Genomic DNA, 24,592 nt, shown 5'->3' with positions numbered 1-24,592 from the left:
AATCAATATAAATAAATAGAGGCGTGAGACAGGGTGACACAATATCACCGAAACTTTTTAATCAGGATTTGGAAGATATTTTTAAAAGATTAGAATGGAAAGAAAATGGTATAAAAATTTGTGGACAACGCTTGAACCATCTAAGGTACGCTGATGACATCGCATTGATAACCGATAAAAAAGATGAAAGAACTGGACGTAGAAGCTGGAAAGATAGGCCTTAATATGAATTACAGCAAGACCAAAATCATAACAAATACAGATGAAGACATCACAATGAGAATCGGACAAGATGAAATAGAACAAGTTCCGAATTAGATATATATATATATATATATATATATATATATATATATATATATATATATATATATATATATATATATATATATATATATCTGGGTCAAACTATAAAACAAAGAAAACCAAACAGCAGAGATAAAAAGACGAGTTAGACTGACATGGGCGGCATTTGGCAAACTAAGCTACATTCTTAAAAACAAAAGATATCCACAGCATCTTAAGACCAAAGTATACAATCAATGCGTACTCCCTGTTCTTACTTATGGTTCCCAAACGTGGACATTTACAAAAGCAAACATGGACAAAATCATAAAAACCCAAAGAGCAATTTAAAGACAAATGTTGCACATAGGACTAATGGATAAAAAGAGAAACTAGTGGATAAGAGTAATTCGTGATTCATCCATTGTCTGGCACCCTCTTCGATTTCCCTCTTTGGTCCAAGTATTTGTCTCATAATCTTCCTCTCAAAAACTTTCAATTGCTCTTCTTCTCTTGCTGTTAATGTTAATATTTCAGCAGAATGCATCAAATAATGGTACGATTGAATGAAAAAGAAAGATTGGAATTTTTATGATGTATGGGTATGGTAACAAGTGCCGAACTCAAGAAGAAGTTTGTGATTTATGGAATGACAAGTATCCAGATCGTTCTATTTGTCAATCCACTATATCGAAAATAGAAAAAAAAATTAGAGAATTCGGTCACGTGAGAGATAATTATAAAGGTCGTTCTGCAATTGGTGATGACGAAAAATTGAATTTGTTACTAACTGTGCAAGACAATCCACACATATCCAGTAGACAAATCGCAACGAAAATTTTACTAAGTAAATCTACAGTTTTAAAATATTTGAAAAACAATAAGTTTCACACGTATTAAGTTAATATACTTCAGGATATCAGTGAGGATGATTTTGAATGAAGAATTGAATTTAGGAAGTGTTAATGGAGCTATGTAATAATGACCCACAATTTGTAGATCATGTAGTATTTTTAGATGATACATCATTTATTTACATGGAGGTGTTTACATGGAGGCAAAACTGTAGGTACTGATCAAATACTAATCCTCATTGGATGACGAAGGTCTATACTCAGTAGCCTAAAAAAGTTAATGCTTGGCCAGGAATTGTTGGCAACAACATTGTGGGTCTATTTTTTATTGAAGGAACGTTGACAGTTCAAAAATATTTAGATATGCTACAAAATTACATTATTCCAGCTATTGCCGCGTGATATCAATATAACCAAAATCCACAGGTGCTTAGTAATTTAATATAGTTTCAACAAGACGGCGCACCACCACATTATGCGCGGTAAGTACGTGATTATTTAGATAATTTTTCCATAACAGATGGATAGCTAGGAGAGGATTTATAGAGTGGCCAGCAAAATCTCCTGATCTAACACCCCATGATTTTTACTTTTAGGATTATCTTAAATCTAAAGTGTACTTCAACAGGTCTAACAATATTAAACATTTAAAAGAAAGAATTCCCAATGAGGTAAAACTCAAAAGTGTTGGAGGAATTTAGAAACTGTCTTGATTATTGTCAGGAAGTCAACGGCATGTACTTTGAACATTTGATTTAATTTTTAAATGTATTGTATTAATTATTCCAGCTAATAGAAATTTAAAAATGGATTAATCCGGCCTTTTCAATAAAATTTTAGATTTAAAATTTCTGATATAACATTTGTCTGTAATTAACAAACCAATTATTTAAGACTATAAATATTATAAATTTTTGTAATTGTCTATTATTGTGAAATGTAAAAATGGAGAAACATATGTTTTTCCTTTTAAAAAAACCGATGACTTCATCTACACGAAAGTGGTGACGTCATTAGTATATTCAAGTGCAGCGTAAGATGCATATTTGAAAATAAAAATTGAAGTGTGCAAGCATTTTGTTAAATATATCAAAAAATATTGAATTTATTCCAACCTAAACGTCCTCACAGTAAATCAGAAAAAAATGAAATTATAATGATTCTACGGGTAGCATAAGTAAGAGGGAGAGGGAGAGAAAGTTATTGTATCGAAAGAATTTTAAAAAAGTTAAAAAAACCAATTCCAACATTGCAAAATTTGATTGCAAAACATTGCAATGTATTGCTTATAAACTGTTTTAATAACTTTTTTGCTATTACCCGGGAAATAATATTTTTCATATTCAAAAAGTTGGCAAGTTAAAAAAAAATTGTTCTACGATTATTCAGGACGAAGCGAAGTTAGTCCACTTTTGCAAATCGGCGATGTCAAAAAATGAAATATGAACTTCAAACTCGAGATATAAAATATCTCCGGTTCGTGTTGATGGTTTTTGCCGTTTCTTTTTATCATTTATATGTAATCTTTACGTTCATTACGAATATGTCGTTTTTTAATAAATTTAATGTAAAATTAATCTTGTAAATTGTTTAAAAAATTTTTGAAAAAAAAATAAATTTTACTATATTTTTTAGAACGATTTTTGTTGACAAAACACAGTAATATATCATTTACAGTTAAATTTATAAACTTATTTCAAAAAACGTGAATAATTTTTTTTTAAATATGGCAAACATGTAATTTAATATATATTTATAGTTGTAGGCAAACAATACTTACGAACAATTTTAATAGTATTAACTATTTACAACAAATAATTGTAATTTCAAGTGTAAGTGATCTATTCCTGTTTCCCAATAAAAACCGTTATAACAATATCGTTCAATTTTTTTTTGTCGAAAATAGTTTAATAATTTACTTGTACATTCGTATTGTACGAAAAGAGAAAATACAAATTAAAAAAGAAACGTCACAACCCATCAACAAGACCCTGAGATTTAGTTTATAGCACGAATTTTAAAGAAGCCCCTCCACTTCTCCAAGCTGAGCGAATTGGATCTCCTCATTTTGAAGTTGTGTAGGTAGATGACTCTGTTCAAAGGCAATCTCTTCCAAACTTTGTACATTACAACTTCTGTCCTTAATATTTCAAATGCCGCTAATTAGGATTCTAAATTGTTGTAAGCAGGGAAGCTATGAATTTTAAAAATGACTAAATTCGTCTCAAACTGTCGTAGGTCGTAGGACAAATTTTTTAATTTGTGAAAATAATACCAGCATTCAAATATGAAATTTTAATTCTTTCTCGGGCAATAGCGAAAAAGTTATTCTAAATGTTTATAGGCAAAATGTTTTTGCAATCAAGTTTTGCAATGTTGGAAATGGTTTTTTTCGAACATTTTTTAAAATTCTTTTGGATAGAATAATTCTTTCTATTACTTATGCTGACTGTAGAATCATTGTAAGTTAATTATTTTCTGACTTAAGTTATTTAAAAAAAAGTTGTTTGTGACAAACAAATTGAATAACTTTTAAATTGGTAGGTACTATAAGGTTCAACTTTCCATGCAATATTCAGGTTATAGGTTTATTATTTACAATAGTTATTAACATTGATTGAAAATTAACGATTCTTAGGTTTTTACAGTTTTCTAAGCAACAAATTAGTAAATCAACATTCATAAATCGCCATTTACTCCAGTCGTCAGAGACGAAAATGCCACTAAGCCTTTAAAAATCCACGAACGTGTTGAATTTTACTGAGAATGTCAATTTTGGTCCCACAAAAAAGAAGAAGAAAGTTTACTACTCCTACCCCGGGACTTCACCCTAAAACCTGCTCTCGTAGAGGGAGAAAAACGGAAACAATCGATTTACCAAGAATCTGTACGCCGTAGAAAAAAATGTTTCAAATAAAAAATGTAGCTGAGATAATTTTGAACAAAAATGTTCATTAGCACTTTTTGTGTACAATAAACCGTTTTCTTCGAAACAACGCTTAAAGAGACCGGCGGTTTTGAATTTTACTTACGCGCGCGAAATTAATTTTAAATAAAATTTGTATCAATTCGACGGTAAAAATTCGATACCTTTTGTATCCTATCGACAAAAATCAAACTGCGTTTTAAAGGTGAGGAGTGTAGCGTTCGTATGCAATTTTTATATTTTGCCGACAATAAATGTATTTTGGCGAAAGGATGCCCATGCCAGTGCATTTGTCGTCTGCTTGCTTTGCAACGTTCAGAAAACACGGATTTAGGCTGAATCCTGAATTCGATTTATATTTTCATTAGTAGATGTCGCTGCAATGTCTGTTTAAAACCGCCTATTTTATTTTTATTATTTTACTCTAGTTTGGAGTATTGGATAATCGTTTTCACTCAGAACCCCCTAAAACCGCCTCTCTTAGGGGAGGGAAGACATCAGTTTACCAAGAATCTGTATGCCGTAATTAAAAATTTTTCAAACAAGAAATGTAGCTGAGATAACGTTGAACAAAAATGTGCATTAGCACCTTTTCAGTAGAATGAACCGTTCTCTCATCTTTAACAAATCAGTACAAATTGTCGGATACGCAGATGACATAGACATCATAGGTAGGTCCACAGAATCTCTGACTGAAGCATTTCGGTCGTTAAGAGCATTTGCACACAGAATGGGACTAAATATAAATGTTCAAAAGACCAAATATATGTGTTGTACTAGGTCAAGCAACCCGACACCTACACGAATAATAATTGATGACCTAGAACTGGAAGGTGTTGACACCTTCATATACTTAGGGTCGCTGCTAACCAAAGATAACAACGTCAGTGAAGAAATCAAAAGAAGAATAGTGCTCGCCAATAAGTGTTACTATGGCTTAAGAAGACAGATGGCATCAAAAATGCCTAGAAAAATTAAACTAACTGTATACAAAACACTAATAAGACCAGTGCTAACATATGGTTCAGAAACTTGGACACTAACACAGAATGACCAAGAATTGCTCAAACGTTTTGAGCGAAAAATACTAAGACGAATATATGGAGACATAAAAGAACAAGGTTTGTGGCGCAGGTGTTACAATTTTGAGTTGTATAGAAGATTTGGAGAACCTGACGTTGTAAAATTCATTAAGGTAGCACGCCTCAGATGGATAGGTCATGTAATCAGACGAGAGGAAGATGCCATAGTCAGAAAAGTTTTTGACCGAAGAGGGCCGATCGGACAACGAAGAAGAGGAAGACCGAGACTTAGGTACCAAGACAACCTAGAAAATGATTTGAAGTCTATCGGAATTAGAGCATGGAGAATAATTGCCAGAGACAGGGGCGAAGAGAGGATTGTTCTGAGAAAGGCTTTGGCTCATAAAGAGCTGTAACGCCACTGATGATGATGAACCGTTCTCTCAGAAATAACGCTTGAAGCGACCGGCTGTTTTAAATGTGTTACGCGTGTGAAATCAATGTTGTAAATAAAATTTGTATCAACTCAACGGTAAAAGTTTGATAGCTTTTGATCAGAGCGTCTGATGGACAAAAATTTAAATGGGTTTTGAAGATCAATAGTGCAGCTTTCAATTTTTGCATTTTACCGTAAATAGCAAATAAAATTAGCCCTAAAGTCTTCTACAGTAGACCATTTTAAACATAATTATTATTTCTTTCTATTTATTGTACCATTGCATATACCTAAGATGTATGAAAGACCTAAGAAAAATGCAAAAATGCGTAGAAAATAGTTATAGAATAATTTTTGCGAAAAACATTAAAAATGGCCCAAAAATGGTGTGAGTGGAGAACTTTGAACTATCGTATCTCGGACACTGTAAATCCTAAAGTCTTTTACAAAATGTCAATTTGAAGAGGAATCATAAAAGTTTTTTTGTGTACAGCAACCTATATACCCTGTGGAAAAAGTTATGGGGTAAAAAAGAAAAAACAAGTGTGATCCTGTTTTTTTGCCTTGTTTTTTAAATACATTTTTGCCAAAAAAAATATTTTTAACTTTAATAGGCGACATTTCGATCTATATGTACGAAAAGTGCATATAATTCACCCAAATGCACCCTCGTGCATAGAGACAACTTCACCCCTTTCTCAAAAACGCACGTCTTTAAATGGTAGCATTCCGCGGTTTTTTCATATTTCTAGGTCCATTGACCATATGAAACAATAAAACCCTTTAACGTTGTAGTTCCTTTCTAAAGTCTATAATCAATAGCCTAAAATAAAAGAAGACGAATATCTTTGATATAGACCATTTACTTCGAAAGCTATAGTGGCTATCTTGCGATTTCTAAGCACAGCAATGATGAGCAGACTAAAAGCAGACTTTGATTACACTGTACGTAGAGTAGCAAAAATTTCATGGTAAACTGATGATAAAACAAACTTATAAGTTAAATATTATAATCATATGAGCCACAGAAACTGATAGGATTAGAATCAGCAGAACTCTTTAAAATTGCTAATAATAAGGAGATTATTGCAATAATGTTCGCTAACTTTAATAAAGAAGATGAATGGATATACATACATAAATAAATATACAGCATACCTAAATTGTAATATACAAGTGCAATTAATTGTTAAAGACTATAATGTATATGATTTCAAATAATGTATAAAAATTAAGACTACAAAGACACAAAAACTTTCTTCTTTTTGAGGATCAGGAAGTAAAAACCTGCATTAATCCAACTATGCTAGAATATTTCAAAATACTATCTTATAAATGAAATATTTACTATAATGTAAGACTTACCAACTTTTTCTACCAACCACTCTGTTAAAACTGAAAGAAAACTAGAAGCAATAGATAAATATTTTTGTTTTATATTCACGAATATGACGTGCTACAATCCAAAATTTTATCAAATTACGCAAATTTAACCTTGTTAGTAATGAAGTTACCTGTGCTATTTTGAGAGATATTGATAATTTGTTTATGTATGATAATTATTGGGGTTTGTTATGATCTTCTTCGTCGATATTTTTGGTACTAAATGAAGCATTATTTATATTTTTTTATTAAATAATGTTGATAGCAAATTAGAGTCTTAGTACTTACATATTAAGTTTATTATGTTTTGTTTACTTAAAGCTTGCAAAATATTGTTGTTTCCATTACATAAACCTTCAACTAAACAAGATGCCCCAATTAAGATAATTCACCTGAAACATCTTCAATGCAAATATTTTTCCGGCAAACTTTGAGACAGGTCAAGTTTGCTTTCAAGGATATATCTTTTTAACGCGAATTAATGGATACAATGTCGTCGCCCAAAATGAGGTGGCAATCCGTTCAGAAATCTTAAATGGAATGGAAGTCGTACATAAACTAAAAGTAGTTGCAATCTCTTTACCGAGAGGTGAAGATAGAACGGACTGGCTAGCGTTTGATGAGTATTCTAGATGGATGATAGAGAGGAGAAGATGCCAACCGCCATCGCCAGAAGGAATTGAATCAATAAGATAGACTGAGAAATTGCATAAACGGGGTAGATGAAAAAAGAAAAATGCCTTATTGGTGGTGCGAAGAGATCGATGAAAAGAGGAGTGCAAGAGGTAGAGGAGAAGTAACCGGAGCTAGCAGATCGGATAAAGTGTACAATGCGTGAAAGAAGGAACTGAACAGGAAAATCCGAGCCAAGAAGAAGAGGCACTAGAGAGAACTGTGTGACAAGTTGAATGAGGACGTTTGGGGCCAGGGGTACAAAATCGTAATGAACCAGTTCAAGCTGTACCTTTGTATGAGATGCCACTGGACAGGAAGACTAAGGTTACCCGAGAGCTGTTTCCATCCGGCCATTGGCATGGAGTGCAAAGAGACGCCGAAGCTGAGCGAGCTATACCTTTTACCGTAGACGGACTCAACGCGTTTCGTGCCCTAAAGACACGAAAGGCTCCGGGACTTGGGATACAACCAGAAGCGGTGAAACGCATTGGCAGTATGGAGCCGACGTGGCTTTTGAAACACATGAATGCACTGCTTGAAACTCATAGATTTCCGGCAAATTGGAAGATTTCGAGGCTCGTGCTACTCCCAAAGGGGGAAGACAAGTATCGACCTGTTTGCCTTCTGTCGTGAATAGGTAAATTATACGAGCAGCTTCTAAGAGGGCGTATTAATACAGTGATTGAAGAGTCAGGTGGCCGGTCACCCAGGCAGTAGGGTTTCTGAAACAATAGGAGCACGGTGGAGGAAGTTTTCCGCGAGTTGCGCAGGGAGGGGGTTAACTAGAGGTGGGCAATCATACTGTTGGTTGACGTCCGGAACGCTTTCAAAACATTAAAATGGAAAGAGGTAATAAAGGTTTTACAAGAGATGGTGTCCGAGGCACTTGATGACTTGATCTCAGACTATCTGCTAGATAGGAAAATTGTTGTAGAAAAAAAGAGTGATGGTTGACGTGACGGACCCACGCTGTGAAACTACGCATATGACGGGATTGTAAGCCAACAATACGGTGTAACCCCTTTCGCATTTGCGGACGACCTCGCTATGCTGGTAGTGGCAAACGACAGGGAAGACCTTATCTTTGGTGCACAGCGTACATGCGACCAAGTCGAGTAATGGATGAAAATGCATGAGCTAGAACTGGCTGCGGGTAAGACCGAGGCTATATTTCGAATGTGCAGGAAAGACTGGTTCTAAAGAAATGCGTGAGGTATTTATGGTGACTCTGAGTCAAAACGAAAGGAGGGGGGAGCACGTAAAGGCGGTGACTCAAAGAGCTGTGGTAAGATCCGCCGCGCTGGGGGGAGCATGCCCAACATCGGAGGGCCCTTTATTTTGTTGTGCAATCAATCGTCCTCTACGCTGCGCCTGTCTGGAGTATTGCAGCTTTAACAAAAGCGTACAGAAAGCAGCTCACTCGATGCACTGAGAGTTATGACCAGGTATATTTCGATGCACGTGCTAGTGAAGGAAAGAGGAAGAATATACGAGAGAAGAAATGAAGACGTAGCAGCAGAACGTTTAAAAAAAGAAGAAAGAGTCTACACCAGTCCATAATGGTGTAGCAAGAGGAATGGGACGAGATAAGAAGGGTGGCGCAATTGACGAAGTCGCTAATTCCTAATCTGAGAAGATAGATGAACTGGGGACATCGGCGTTTGAATTACTTCCTGACGCAGATGCTCACAGGACGTCGTTGCTTCAGGGCATACCATTACCGATTTGAAAAGGCTGAAAATGACGAATGCCTGTACTGTGAAATATCGGACACTGTCTCACATACGTCTATTGGTATGCGATAGATGGATAGATGAGAGGAGCCTGCTTGAAAGAGAGAGCTAGGAAGTAGGGTGCAATCAGTCACGGAACTGGTGAAAATAATACTTCTGAAGGTAGGTCGTCAAATCGGTGGAGAGCAGTTCAGAGATATGTAAGGAGAACATTGGAGAGAAAGGAACAAGAAGAAATGCGACCAGAAGGAAAGCAGGGTGCCTAGGAGCAAGCAAGAAGATAAGGCAGAATGTGAAGGTGCGAGATTGAACATGAACAGGGAGAGTAGAATTCAGTCGTAGTGAGAAAGTGTGTGAGAATTGTGCGTGAATGGGAGATCGTGAATGAATGCCATGCTGATGTTGCGTCCCAATCTGGACGATCCGGCCGGTAATTTACCGCCAAGGAAGGGATTTTTTTAGCAGGTAGGTCTCTGGCGTTGACGGCGATGGTGTCCGAACAACCCCTGCGTGCGCTCTCGAATATTATCGAGGTTACGCTGGACTAATCTTGCATAACCGAGGCTGGAAGGCGGTTCTGTTCACCTTCTAGGACCGGGGTATATTTCGAACATTGGGACCACCCCTCATAAAAGTCGAAAAAAATCTCTTTACCGACAAACTAATTTTTTATTCTGCCTTAAACAGCCGTGAAATGCGTCTTCTATTTTAACGAAGTTGCACGCCTGTGAGCGTCTCCCTCACACATCAATTCTACTTATTTTAAGGGAGCAGTCGACGCAGTACTACTCTCTCAAAGTGAAGATGATTTACAACGTATGCTGCACCAATTTAATATAAGCGCCAGCTTATAAGCAGCCATCTTCGCTGCATCCACTATAGCCCTCCATCTTCTACGATCTAGTGCTTTTATTTCCCATTGTTGCACCCCAATCCTAGATAAATCAGCTTCAACATAATCCTTCCATCTTTCTCTGGGACGGCCTAATGATCTTCTACTGTCTGGTCTCTCAGAAACGAGATCTCTTAATGACACAATCTGGAAGAACAAACACCTAAGACAAGACACAAAGACAATAATCTATAAAGCAGCAATTAGACCAATATTAACATACACGGCGTAGACATGACCTACACATCTAAAACGAGACGACTACTAGAAACGACAGAGATGAAGGTACTCCGACGAATATCAGGGAAAAGACTGTTGGATAGGGAGAAAAGCGAAAACATAAGAAGAGCATGCAATGTAGAAGACATAAATGGATGGGTGAGAAAACCAAAACAGGAGTGAAACGAACACATTAGTAGAATGGCAGAAGATAGGAACGAATAGCACGAGATAAGTCACCAAACGGACGAAGAAGTATTGGCACACCAAGAAAACGATGGTGCGACAATTTAAACAATTTAGGGGGCTAATATTGAAGAAGAAACAGGCTTTAAAGCCTACATACAAGAATAAAGAAGAAAATAAGAGGAAAGAGTATTCGGAAATACGCATAACACGCACAAAATTTAATAAGGTGTGGTCATGCATACAGGAAAAGTATTATTTAATAAAACAAATTAATATGTTTATACTTTATTTGTAGGCTATAAATACAAACAATTATACAATAAAAAATATCTATCAAATACATAAAGAATTCTGTCTCTCAGTACTATTTGTTCGCAGCATAATACACAGTTATCAGTACTTTATACTCATTAGCCAATACGCAAATCCATATAACAATAGCAACATCGTAACAAAACTGTCCATAATAATAAAATGCGATAAACTTGTGCCGATATCTAACCAAGAACCAACATTAGTTATTAAATATAAAAACTGCAAAACCATTAGATCCGAAAAAATTAGTATAATACAAAATATATTCATAACGTTCTGTTTTCCCACTTCGTTTATGGCTCTAAAAATACTGCAAGTAAAAATAAATGGCACAATAAATTTGAGAAGAATCAAACCCATCATTTTAAAGGGACTGAACACTGTAAGGAAAGCTCTAACCCACATTGGATCAAACGAATTCATACTAGCGATATTGCCCGTACCAAAGAATCCTACAAAAATAAATACCACAAATAGGAAAGCTCTCCGAAAGTCATCAGTATTGACAGAACTTTCGCTTTTGTAATGTTCAAACCGCATAAAGTAAATAAGTTTATGAGACGACTCATACTTGAATGTCTTGCTTTCTATCAAAAGCCATGTATAAAGTAATAGTATATAAAATACAGAAAATAATACTTCATAATTGGGTGACACCATCAAATAGAAGGGCGCAAAACCAAAAACTGTAGCTACAAGTCGAAGAGCAACATATTTGTCAGTCAACGGTATTACTAAAATTGGAAAAATAAATATAACCCACGAAACACCTTTGAGTATAGAATCAGAAGGTATATATTCGAATTCTATCAGTAATACATACACTGCTGCTATTTGCAAAAAGAAAAACTGGAGTAAATATATTCGATAATGTAATTGAAGACTGCTAAGTTGACTATAACGGTTAAGATCATAAAAATACATTTTTATAAATATCATTAAGTATCCTACATAACCGGCAATGTAAATCGGAAGATTAAAGGAAGTTCTCATAACAGGTAGACATGGAAAGATTGCTAAGATTATACTACACACCACCCAAGTAGTTTTTTCAGCATAGGAAGAACTGGTTCTAAGAGATTTGGAAATGTTAATCCAGCTAGCTATCAAAATCATTATAACACTAAACGATAATCTATTGTAAAAGCCATAGACCATCAGTTCTATGCCTATGATGTAATAAACCACTTGTACAATGTTGGTATATGTCAGTTGCAGAGGAAACTTATCAAACTCCCTATCTTTAAGAAGCAAAAAGAACACTAAAATTGGAAAATTAAAATATAAATAGTAGGTATAGCTAAACTGACTTTTGGCACATAAAAATGTTGTTCCTATCACTAAAAGAAATACAATTAAGTCTAAGGTTTTGTTAGTAACCTTTCTTCTTTTTATACCAAAAACAGATAAACACAAGAATATGACCCACAGTATGAATCCCAAACTCACAGTCAATAACACAGGGTACTGATAATAGTTATGATAATAATTTACTCCTGATATTAATACTTTGATAAGATTTTGACACTCAAAAATGAGATAGTCAGTTTGGGATTCAGTATTAAGACTTTGCAGCTGCTGTAACTTTTCATTTATAAATTCGTCATACTTAAAAGGTATATAAAATAAAGCACCACTTTTGGTTCTTAATTTTTTTCGATTATATATTTCAAACAACTCTAATACATTTGACTTCATCATTTGTGCTTTATTTTCTTGACTAGAATTAATATAATTTACTGGTAAAATTCCTAAGGAGTTTATAGGAATATGTATTCCAATAAGTGATGCTAACATAGGAGCTAAATCAATTTGATTAATGTCTTGACGTTTGTCGTTTTTCTCAATTCCTGCCCCCCATGCTATGACAGGTACTTCAGTTTCATGGTCAGTTCCAGCACCATGAGATCCCCAATCTGTCATTCCATGATCAGCAGTGAAGACAAAAGCCGTCAAACCATCTTGGTAAACATTATTAAATAATTCCGTAATAATTGCAATATTCCTATCAACTAATCTAATATTATCTTTATATTCTTTGGAATGTGGTTTGTAGCCATGTCCAGCAGTATCAATTCCCAGCAAATGCAGAAAAAATGTGTTACCGCTTGTAAAATATTGATCACAGTCTGGTGTGCAACTTTTTACTTCGTTCTTCAAAAAAACATTGACTTTTTCGAATACCCAAGTATCTAATATACCTGTATCCTGTTTGCCAAAATCTTCTATTTGTGCATCATAAGAAGATATGTGTATTTTAGATAATTTGTCTTTATTGAATATTTTAACTATATCAGGACTTCCCCAAGCCCAAGCATTAGTACTTTGGTTAATCACAGAATCAAAATTAACAGGATTAGATTTCCAACCCTTTAAAATAGCACTAGGATCTTCATATATTCCAGCTAACATAGCCACATGACCTGGTCTGGACTCTGTCGGTACCCTTGTATGCGCAACACCCCAGCTCCCTACATTTTTTGACTTATCCGTCAAAAAAGGAATCAGTTCTTCTTTTTCTTCACCAAAAATAGCTTCTGCTCTCAATCCATCTGCAACAAACAACACTAATCTCTTAGCCGGCGGATTAGAGGTACTTCTAATCGGTGACATTCCATTGTCTAGAGGACTGGCAAAATACACGTCAAACACTGCGAGAAGGAGAAGAAAGTGTATAACGAGACCAGACACTATAATTGTATATTTTTTATTTTTTTCATCAGCTTCAGATTCCTCCTCCATTATGGAATTGGCATCTACAAAATGAAAGTTTGTTTCATCTTCCACAATATTTTTGGACTAAGAAACTAAACTAATGCAATATTGGTCATAAATATTTTTCTTTTAAGGTACTATTACCACAGAATAATAAACAATCCGAATGCCCACTCTGCTTGTCAAGATAAGTACGCGCACCTCGTTTGCGCAGACGGAATCAGCCATGTTTTAAACGGAACCAGTGCTGTTCAGTGACATTTTATCTGGTGTGCATAGAAAAATTAACCCGGTTTAATTTATTTACGGCAACCAGACATAATATGCACTAATTTATTCGTACTTTTAGTTGAAGAATAGATTGAATTATTTCAAATTTACTAAATTATTAACCTCTAAAAATTTAAATTATAGTTCTGACGTAGCTTGTCACAAATCTCTCAATCCGAGTCTATGTTTCCGTTTAAAACAGTGGTTCTCAACTGGGAACTGGGAACGCCCTGGGGGGCATGAGAGAATTTCAGGAGAGGCGTGAGGGTACAAAGAAAAAAAATGAAAATTAAAAAAATATATATTTTGTTAAAAAACAAAATACTCGTATTTTGTATTTCGTATTTTTATTTTGTTTAGAAATATTTCTTTAGTTAAACGTGATTAAAATCGTTTTAATCAAATACACAACCTGAGTTAAATACGACAGTCTTGTGTATGGCAACATCGTAGGAGCGCAAAGTATATTTACCAACACTTTATTGCAAGCACTCCTGGCTCCAGTTCAGTGACTCCGTCTCACGCGTCAGTCTCAGTCGACAGCGTGTGTGTGTGCTGTTTGTAGCAATCAGTGTAATCGTTATTTAATAACAGAGTGATTGTTTGTGAATTATTTAATAGTGTTCAATCACAAGATTGAGTACAAGAAGATCTTCACAGAAGATTTACAGATGATAAAAATATCTTTTACTTGGCTTATTTGTCTGATTTTTTTGAGACACTCAATGTCCTGAATCTGAAGCTTCTTATCTTAAACATATTAAACACTTATGATGTAATTAAGGGGTTTATAGAAAAAATATCGCTTTGGCAACGCCGACTTCACAGTTCCAAGCCAAACTTTTCCTCTTTTCCTAAACTGAACGACCTCCTCGATGATATTCAAACCCTTCCACTACATCTAGTTTCGGATTAAAAAGACGTCATATCACGGCATTTGGAAGAACTGAAAAATCAAATTCGAAAAAACTTTCCTGATGTTAGCTCGGAAAACTGGGAATTTAAGTTGACAAGAGATCCTTTTCATATCGAAGTTGACATTCTTCCAGTTAACCTTCAAGAGCAGGCAATTGACCTAAAATGTGATTCACAAGCAAAAGCAGATTTTGCAAACATGGACTTGGAAGAATTTTGGTTAACCTACTTTTCTGTTTACCCAGAAGTGGCTTTAGTATCTGCGAAGTTATTAGTCCAGTTTTCATCTACATATCTTTGCGAATATGGTTTTTCTGAATTGGCGTATATAAAATCAAAATACCGTTCAAGGCTGGACGTTGAAAGTGACTTGAGGTGTGCTCTGACACAGTTTCAACCGAATATCGAAAAACTTGTCAATGCCAACCCTCTCATTGAAAGTGCAAAAACACTCATATAAGACTTTCAACTTTATATGCGTATTTGATTTTTTGATTATTCTTTTTCTCAAATAAATAAACAATGTTAAGTTTAACGAGACATCAAATAAACTTTCGTATTTATGTAAATATATCTGGATTTTTATTTTGCATCCCAGCTTTTGCTAACGTAGAGTTAGCATCGTCAGTTTCACAATTTCACTGTTCTAACTTGAACCAACCAATTATTGACTGGAGGGGAGGCGTGAGCTATCTTCAGTGTTCAAAGGGGGCGCCAGTGCTAAAAGGTTGAGAACCGCTAGTTTAAAATATGGCGATCGCGTGCTGACATACTTCAAAGCATCTGAGAATGGGCATTCTGATTGTTATTTATTCTGTGCTATTACCGTCTAGAATACTAAAAAAATGACACATTTTCTACAATCTTATTTTTTATTATATATAATTATGGCAATTAAACTACTTTTTTATATTATACAACTTTTGAAGATTAAAAATTTTTTCCCATTGTTCCTGTTTGCTAAAAATACTCCATGCGAGACAAATAATTTCTGAAATGGCAAATCTGAAACATATAATTCGAGAAGGGTTTTCAAAAAGAAGTGCCAGAAAAATTGACAATTCTTGACAAAAAAAAATGGCGGATATTTGAAAAAATTCAAACAAACATTTTTTCGACTATTTTCAGTCAAAAAAAATTTTATTACTATTATTTTTTGGTCAAATTGTAGTAAACTATCGTCGAGAAAACCAAAACAAACAAAGTGCATCAAGGTTTACTAAAATCGACCGATTAGATCCGGAGATTAAAGATTTTGAGAAAAACTACGTTTTTAAAACTGGTGGACAGTTAATTTACGGATCTATAGTACATTTGAAAATTATTGATAGCCCAAATTTTATAGCAAAGGTCTAAATAGAGGGTTAGTAAATGCAGAAAAGACGTAATAATTGATACCTTCTTATATGAATTTTCACTCGGTTTTAATATGACTATCCCGACAAACCTCAAATACATTACATCATAAGGAATTAAGCAATAACTAAACGCCTCAGTGACGGAGAACATACAATTACTTTAATATAAAAAAACTAAAATGTCAATATTAGGTACCCACATTAATTTTTATAAAAATATAATTGTTCTTCTTCTTTTGGCATCATAACCCTGGATGGGTCTTTGCCTGTCTGGCTATGTCCTTCCATTCGGATCTATCTTGGGCCCTTCTCCTCCATTGTCTTATATTCATGGTTTTCAGGTCGTCTCCAGGTCAACAAACCATCTCGTGCTGGGCCTTCCTTTTTTCCGTCTTCCTACCGGCTTCCACTGTAACAGCTTCTTTGTCGTTTTTGTGTCTTCTTGTCGCTGAGCATGTCCCAGCCATGACAGTCTTTTACTTTTCACAAATCTTACAGTGTCATACCCTTCATTCATTTCATTAACCTCGTCTTTTCTCCTGATTCTCCATGTGCCGTCTTCCTCTTGCACCGGGTCATATACTTTTCTCAGTATCTTTCTATAGAATGTCCTGAGTTGGGCTTCCTCTTTTTTCGTCATTACCCAGGTTTCAAAACCATAGGTTACTACGGGTCTAATCAAGGTTCTGTGGATAGTCATTTTGGTTCTTTTGTCTAATAATTTCGATATCATCAATCTTTTATTAGCATAGTATGTACGATCTCCACTGGAATTCTTCTGATTGATTTCTGTGCCCAGATATGTGAAGGCATCCACACGTTCAATAGTATAGTTGTCTATTGCTATATTATGTCATGTACTTAGTTTTTGTTTCGTTTATTTTAAGCCCTCTTTTTTGTGCTTCAGGATTAATTTCCTTGAACGTTTCCATTACTAATAATGGCGACATAGTCTGCATATGCAGTAATTTGTACTGTTTTGGTATTTATATGGCCAGTTACATTGGTTTTTCTGATGACTGCTTCAAGAACTAGGTTGAACAGCATGGTTGAAAGTGCGTCTCCCCGTCTCAACCCCATGTGGATGTCAAACAGGGGAGACAGATCTCCATCTACTCTAACTGCGGCTTTTGAACCCTGCAACGTCATTTTTATAAGGCGATATATTTTTTGGTATACCTAGATTTCGGAGGTCTTCCAGCATTTTGTCCCTTTTCACACTATCAAAGCTTGTTTAAAGTCTATATACATATATAGTTCTGTCGTATTCATAAGCGTTCTCTTGAATTGTTTTAAGTATGAATATGTTGTCTGTTGTGGCTCCTTTTGGTCTGAAATGGACGAATGAATTTGGTCTGGTGGTATGTAATTTAAAGCGTTCTTTGGCCATCTATCTTCATTCATTCGCTTCACGTGACCATATCACACTAGTTGTCCCATTTCAATTCTGTCTACACTGGAATATACAGTATTTGTCCTGATATGATCTTTTTGGGATACACCAAACGCTCTCCTTAGAAAATCCATTTCTACTACTTCTATTCTTTTTCTATCTTTTTTCGTGATCTGCCAAACTTCTGCCCCATAAGTCATAATAGGCTCTACCAAGGTTCGATAGATTATCAATTTCGTTTCTTGTCTAATATCTTTAGACCATAGTAGAGAGTTTAGAATGTTTACCGCTTTTTTTCCCTGCTGCGTTCTGTTTTCGATGTCTCTTTTGGTAGTGCCTTCTTTAGATGTGCCTCTCTGTTGTATAATGTGTTTCTCTGTTATAAAAATATAATTAGTAATATAAATATATCATTACATTTCTAAATACATAAGTTGTCTTCTTCCGATAGGGAGGTATCATCATCATCATCAGTTTCTTTATCTCCCACAGAAATAATAATTGGTTCTATTGTTTCCTTTACTAACATATCGAGTTTCCAGAATGTTTCTTTCTCTGCTATGACGCGTCCTACAGCTTTTTGCCAATTGTCAGATGAAATTTTTGATATGGAGTCAGATAATAGTTGACGAACATCTTGAAGTTTAAATGTTGTATTATTTCTCGCGACATATCTGTTCATTTGAGACCAGATTAGTTCTATGGGGTTAAGTTCACACAGTGATAAGGTGCTAATCGCAACACTTTAACTCCATGTTCTTTTGCTTTTTCATCAACACACTATAAATCTTAAAATTTTGGTGAATATTGTTTGCATAGCTGCAATTACTCTTTTTTGAGTAAACCTTCTGCTGGCACTACTATTTCTTTGCCTATTAGCCAATCCAAGAGTTCTTGCTTTCTCCATTTAATGCTAGGTAACGGTTCCTTTAATCTTGAATTGTAACCTGCATTGTTCATGACTATTACAGAATTGGTCGATAATAAATCTATCATTTGACTGAAATATTCCTCAAAAACATCAGCAGTCATTTCTACATGGTAGTCGTTCGTAAAATTTAAAATAAAATCTATCAAGCCTCCATCAACAAATTCTTTATATCCTCCAATATGAGTGATAATTAATCGGCGACTTTACCCTTGGCATTTATAACCAGTTTATCTTGCCAAACTTTTTTTTGCAAAATCCCCTACATTTATCCATGTTTCGTCTAAATAAAAAATATTTTTGCCTTTTCTCCTCAATTTTCGAATTTCCATTAAATATTGCCTCCTCCAAATTGGCAAATACCAAAGTGGCTTCTGTAGACAGAAATCAACAAGAGACCAGATATTTGTTCTGCGACAGATCCTCGAAAAAACAAGTGAATATAACATCGACACACATCATCTCTTCATAGACTTTGAAAGCGCATATGACAATATAAACCGAGAATTCTTAATAAAAGCAATGAAAGAATTTAATATACCAACAAAACTAATAGAACTGATAAAAGAATCTCTAAAAGTAGAAAGTAGAATCCGGATACAAAATGAATTAGCACGGAAACAATAGATGTGAAAAAGGGACTACGCCAGGGAGACGCTCTATCATGCATCTTGTTCAACATCGTACTCGAGAAAATACTGAGGGACACAACAGTCAATACACGAGGAACAATCATTAATAAAAGCGTGCAAATACTAGCATTTGCAGATGATGTTGACATAATCGCATGATCAAGAAGAGAAATGATAGAGGCATACAACCAAATAGAACGAGCTGCACAAAATAGTGGTCTTAAAATCAATCAGACCAAAACAAAATATATGCAGGTAAGTAAAAACGCAGAAATAAGGCAGCCACAAAATATAACAATACGAGAATACAACATTGAGGGGGTAAAAAACTTTATATACTTGGGATCCCTAGTCACGTCCGATAATAACGTTACGGAGGAAGTGAAGAGGCAAATATTTATTGCAAATAAATGTTACCATGGCTTAATTAGGCAACTAAGATCAGATAACGTCGCAAGAAAAACAAAATGCCAAATATATAAAATCCTAATAAGACCAGTACTCACATACGGCTCAGAAACCTGGACACTCACTAAAAGAGAGGAAACGTTGTTAGCCACCTTCGAAAGAAAAATCTTGCGACACATATATAGGGGCACAAAAGAAAACGGAATATGGCGAAAAAGATACAACTCTGAACTATACAAAATATACCAGGATCCGGATATTATAACATTCATTAAAATAGGACGGCTGCGTTGGATAGGACATGTAGAAAGAATGGAAGAAGGCGAAATACCAAACAAAATATTCAAACAGATGCCAGTAGGAAAAAGAACAAGAGGAAGACCGAAGCTGAGATACTTAGAACAAATAGAAAATGATATAACAACCTTAAAAATAAAAAACTGGAGAAAAAAGCACGAAACAGATCAGAATGGAGAAGAACCCTGGAACAGGCCAAGACCCAAAAAGGGTTGTCGAGCCAGTGATGATGATGATGATTGCCTCCTCCAACAAATAATTTCTTCTTTCTCTATGAGCGCAGATTTTCTATTGTTATTCTCATAAATGAATCCTAATTCACGTAAAGTTTTCCACAATTTATCTGTTTTAATGTTTGGCAAAGATTCGTCTTCACTAATGTCTACTAAAAGTTTATCCGACGGATAAAACCGGAAATAAAATAACCGGAATAAAAACGATGCTAGAACCGGAAACACTAGAAATTACCACAAATGAAGAACTTAATATAAATGTACAGGAAGTTTGGAAAATACTTGAAAACCTGAAGAACAGAAAAGCAGCAGGTAAAGACGGAATACCAAACGAGTAACTGAAATGTTGTTTATCCGAAGTAGGAATCTTGGAAATAAAACGTTTTTTCGAATCGGTTGTTTCACAGTATCCTCTATATAAATGGGATTCCTCCCTGTTGACGTTTTAGGTGCTTCTGTAATGCTTCCACTCTTTTGTTGCTTTAAAAGTCTATAAACAGTTGCTTCTCCAACTCCGGTCATATCTGAACACTTAAAAACTATATTCCGAACAGTACTTATAAAATGTTCATGTACAAGAGCATCATGTACATTTAACACTAAAGTTTTCATTGGCACGGTTAAATGACACTTAATTTCACAAGAGTAAATTAGACTTTTGACATTTTTACTTCACAAATTCACTTATTAATATCGCTTTTTATTATAGAACTAACAATTCTGCGTGTTATAATCACAGAACTTTACAAACACAACCTGTTAATCTCAGTTAAAATGATTCACAATCTGCAAGATACTGCTTGGAAAGCCGCTTGAAAATTTTCATCCTTTATAAGAAAGTCGAGGGCTTATAAATTGACCCTTTCTTTCAAATTGAAATTTGCCGTTTCAGAGATTAATTGTCTGTCATGGAGCAGTAATTTTTGGATGACAAATTTTTGGCGCCATCTTTAAAATACAGGAACAGCGAAAAAAAAAAATATTTTTTGTACTCTTTAAAAGTTGTATAATAATATAAAATAAGTTTATTTGCCACATATAATAAAGAAGATCCAAAAAAAATGTTGAAAATATGTCATTTTTTAGCAATCTAGACAGAAATAGTACCTTAACTCCTGCAGAGCAGTATCGTGTATTATATATAATGTATATTTTTAGAATTTGATATTAGGACTACACAAATGGAATTCAGAATAATATTGTGAACTAAGGTAAAAAACTAAAAATTGAAGATCATTATAATATACCATGAAGAGTGAAATATTTAATTTGATAATATGTTGTTCAAAAAACCACAAACACTTAATTTTTTTACAATTATCTGTATATTGAAGATTATCATGAATTATTTCCAGGACTTACAGACCTCAATCTGGAATCATTCCCTCCTGATATGTTTCTTGTGCAAAATACATATTTCCATGATGGGGGCAAACATCTGAAGCAGATAGGCTTTACAAGAAGATGTTTCATCTAACATTCTATTGACTAATCGCTAATTCTGGGTACTTTTGACAATTTACGATATTTTATATCCTTGGTCTGTATCCCAATCACTGTCAATGGGTCGAATATTCGACTTCAAGCCGCTATTGAATATATCTGTACATCTAAGATGAGGTTTCTTATGTCACACATCTGAGTCCACATTTTGTTCCAAAGCAGACTCCCTTCTTTATAATAAAACTTGACATCAGAACATTTCTTGTTATATTAAAATTGTGACAGTTTAAATTGACAATCTCTTAATGAAATATGACATTAAGTTAATTGCATGTTGTACAGATTTTACACTATATTGGTGAAGATATCCACATAGAGGTATTAAATTGTGGTTCAATATTTATCATTCTCCCAAAATAGTAAACTATAGTTCCTCAGATATTTTCAAGCCTTTGAATGCATTTTTGTATTTTGTCTTAGATATGCTCCATGAGATTCAGATTTTGTCAATTTATCATTCTGATATTAATATTTAACCATAACCACATTTGAAATCTGTAAATGGGAATTCTCGGGTATAAACATAAAATCGGAAGTATATGGTACAAAATGGTTTACATTGTCATATTTTTCGTAGCTATTATTTATCATGTTTTCACAATCACTATATTCATACAAGCTGCTTATGATATGCTTCCAAGGCAAGACACCTAATTTTTAATGTTTTTTCATCAAATCAAAATCCATTAGGTCTTCACTAAACGTCTTCTCACCTATATGTTTATCAATTAAATTTGGATGTACATAATAAGAAAATTTTTCCAGTTTATGGAATGTGCAATCAAGATGTTCTATCTCATACTATATTATTGTAGATGTTGTACTCACAATTTTTGACTTATTGAAGTATAGGTATATACATATCCTCGGTATAATTCAAAAAGTGGTTACTTTAACTTCAGTCTAATGAATTATATATGATTCAAAAATCTAAATGTGTCCCTCATGGCCTCATACTATGTGCATGAATCAAATGTGATTCGAAAATATATGTTATTTTAATATTAAAATAGAGTTGGCAGTGATAGACTTCCCATAAATGTTACCATTAGGACAGTGAAGTTGAATTGTTAAAAACTTGAATTGGTCACTTTTCACAGTATACCCTTGTTATACAAAACATATCTTTCAGCTGCATTCTGCAGCTTTTAGATATATTTGAGACAGGATGTCATAGGGGCATGATTTTTCACCCTTATCTTTATATTGGTAAACACCAGCATACTATCGTCATTTCAAGCTTGTTTGCTATCATTAGTCATGCATAGATATGTACAAACTTAAATCTGAACAAAGACAAGACGTCTCTACATATAATTAAACCAGTTTAAATACAAAGATCAACAAATCATGCTCCTACAACATATACTGTCTTAAATACTAAGAATAAGATAAGGGGAAAATATAAGAGTAAAATTTATGAGATCTACAAATAAAAATCCCACTAACTACAAAAAGATTATTCAATTAACAAATGTGGAAAACATACTTGACTCTCAAACATAAGAAAGAAGAAATCAAGATTACAGAAGATTTGATTTAATGTAAAATTTGAGTAATTTGATTGTAGTATGCAATGTCAAAGTTGTTAATATCAGCTCTCCATCAAATTTGGATAGGATACAAATTTTTTTATCGTATCGTAAGAGATACTTCTGTATTAATACTACTAATACAAAAAATATTGCTGTTAATAACAAACAAACTAATTAAATCATAGTAAGTAAAAGATTTCAAACAAAGTAGGGATGAAAATCAACTTTCAGATGAAATATAACATATGAAAAGGTTTGTAGCTAGTATGGTAAGCAGGTAACATTTAAATAATTAGTTGTAAATTGCAAGAATTAGAGGAAGGATGTAACTATTTCAAATAAGAAGTAAATAACACTGTGTTTAGTTCTATTGACAATAACCCAAATATAACTAACAATTTGAGACATAATAATACTAAGAAACATATTGCTGAACTAAAAACGGTAAATAGGGAATAACAATGAACCAGAAAACCCATATCTGTTTGAAAAATCAATAATTAACAAATGCAGAAGGGATGTAACAGTAAGACCAGACCTTTAGCCACAACATTAAAATGATTATGCCGTTGTCAATCACTAAACGATGTTATAGTTACAATATGGTGCTGTTTAATAAATGTAATCATATTAATCTAATTCATAACTTACCTGCATTACTTTTTAAAATTTTAAAAGAATATAGAATTAACTATTTCTGACTTATAACCTCACTTTTGACTGTCATTAGAACCTCTTTGCGCGGTTGTCAAATTTTTGTAAATTAAAATAATTGTGGTATAATGTTCATAGTATTTCGGCTGTTTCATAATGAAAATAAGCATGTTTTTAAATAGAATTGTTAAATACATTTATCAAAGATTTATCTAAGTTATAATATCTCCCAAATGTATTTACGTAACTGAAGTTTTAAGCGTAGATAAAACTTTTAACTGTCGCTTTTGAGACATTGTATAAAATTGACAACATCTTATTTCTTTAGGAAAAAGTTAGGCCAGTTTCGAAGCTTATAACACTTTTATAATGTGGAAATCGGTATTAATTATTATAAATAATAATAATTATTAAATCATTATATTATTAAATATATACATAACCATAATGTTTAATTATAAGACTGAACCGCTATAATTAATATAAAAGAAAAGTTAATAGGTATCTTTTGGAACCGTGAATGTAATTCGATTATGAATGAATACATAAGATAAAATTTGCATAAAAACAAGGACAACTACAATATTGGCAAATCTCATGTACCTCGATACCTAGATTTTGTAATTATTATTTAGAGTAGCGTAAACATCAAAATACCTACATAAAATAAAATAAGTAGCTTACCGCTTTGATTATTGATTATGATTAATATAAATTTGTAATGTTACAAAAAACATAACACTATTTTTTAGATATCGCTTATCATCTCTAGCACAATTATTAAATTGTCTGGTACCAAGGTCAAAATATATTCACTACTTA

The 24,592-nt window shown here is 33.8% G+C and overlaps 3 protein-coding genes across 6 annotated transcripts in view; all 3 read right to left on the bottom strand.

Moving 5' to 3' along the window:
• The window catches only part of LOC140432574 (uncharacterized), an 84,126-nt gene that overhangs the window by 59,511 nt on the left and 23 nt on the right, over positions 1–24,592 (bottom strand). The window contains exons 1-2 of one of the 4 annotated variants that reach the window (XM_072520567.1): positions 23,768–23,854; positions 6,889–6,929 (exon numbers count right to left, since the gene is read on the bottom strand). The exons of 1 other annotated variant lie outside the window; for it this stretch is intronic. The gene's annotated coding sequence lies outside the window, so the exon portion shown is untranslated. Of the gene's footprint in view, positions 1–6,888; positions 6,930–23,767; positions 23,871–24,431; positions 24,494–24,592 lie in introns of those variants that run through there. 2 more of the 4 variants (XM_072520569.1, XM_072520568.1) reach the window with 2 other exon arrangements.
• Positions 10,888–24,578, bottom strand: LOC140432573 (GPI ethanolamine phosphate transferase 1-like). Its single transcript, XM_072520566.1, has 2 exons — positions 24,455–24,578; positions 10,888–13,685 (listed from the first exon to the last, which is right to left on the bottom strand). Exon 2 carries the CDS (start codon positions 13,669–13,671, stop codon positions 11,008–11,010), a length of 2,664 nt encoding a protein of 887 aa, XP_072376667.1. The 5' UTR covers positions 13,672–13,685; positions 24,455–24,578; the 3' UTR covers positions 10,888–11,007.
• Positions 18,002–18,612, bottom strand: LOC140436356 (uncharacterized). The gene is made up of 2 exons (XM_072525092.1): positions 18,410–18,612; positions 18,002–18,254 (listed from the first exon to the last, which is right to left on the bottom strand). The coding sequence occupies exons 1-2, from the start codon at positions 18,610–18,612 to the stop codon at positions 18,002–18,004; spliced, it is 456 nt and encodes a 151-aa protein (XP_072381193.1).

The sequence above is a fragment of the Diabrotica undecimpunctata genome, chromosome 1, assembly GCF_040954645.1.
Source record: "Diabrotica undecimpunctata isolate CICGRU chromosome 1, icDiaUnde3, whole genome shotgun sequence".
Taxonomy (NCBI): domain Eukaryota; kingdom Metazoa; phylum Arthropoda; class Insecta; order Coleoptera; family Chrysomelidae; genus Diabrotica; species Diabrotica undecimpunctata.
This window is presented reverse-complemented; position numbering and strand designations above follow the sequence as displayed.

What these genes read in the sequence shown, in the direction of transcription:
- LOC140432573 (XM_072520566.1), bottom strand. Translation starts at nt 13,671, where the DNA reads ATGGAGGAGGAATCTGAAGCTGATGAAAAAAATAAAAAATATACAATT.
- LOC140436356 (XM_072525092.1), bottom strand. Translation starts at nt 18,612, where the DNA reads ATGACTGCTGATGTTTTTGAGGAATATTTCAGTCAAATGATAGATTTA. An exon ending in GAAGGTTTACTCAAAAAAGA is followed by an intron (nt 18,255 to 18,409) that starts GTAATTGCAGCT and finishes TCAAATGAACAG; the next exon opens with ATATGTCGCGAGAAATAATA.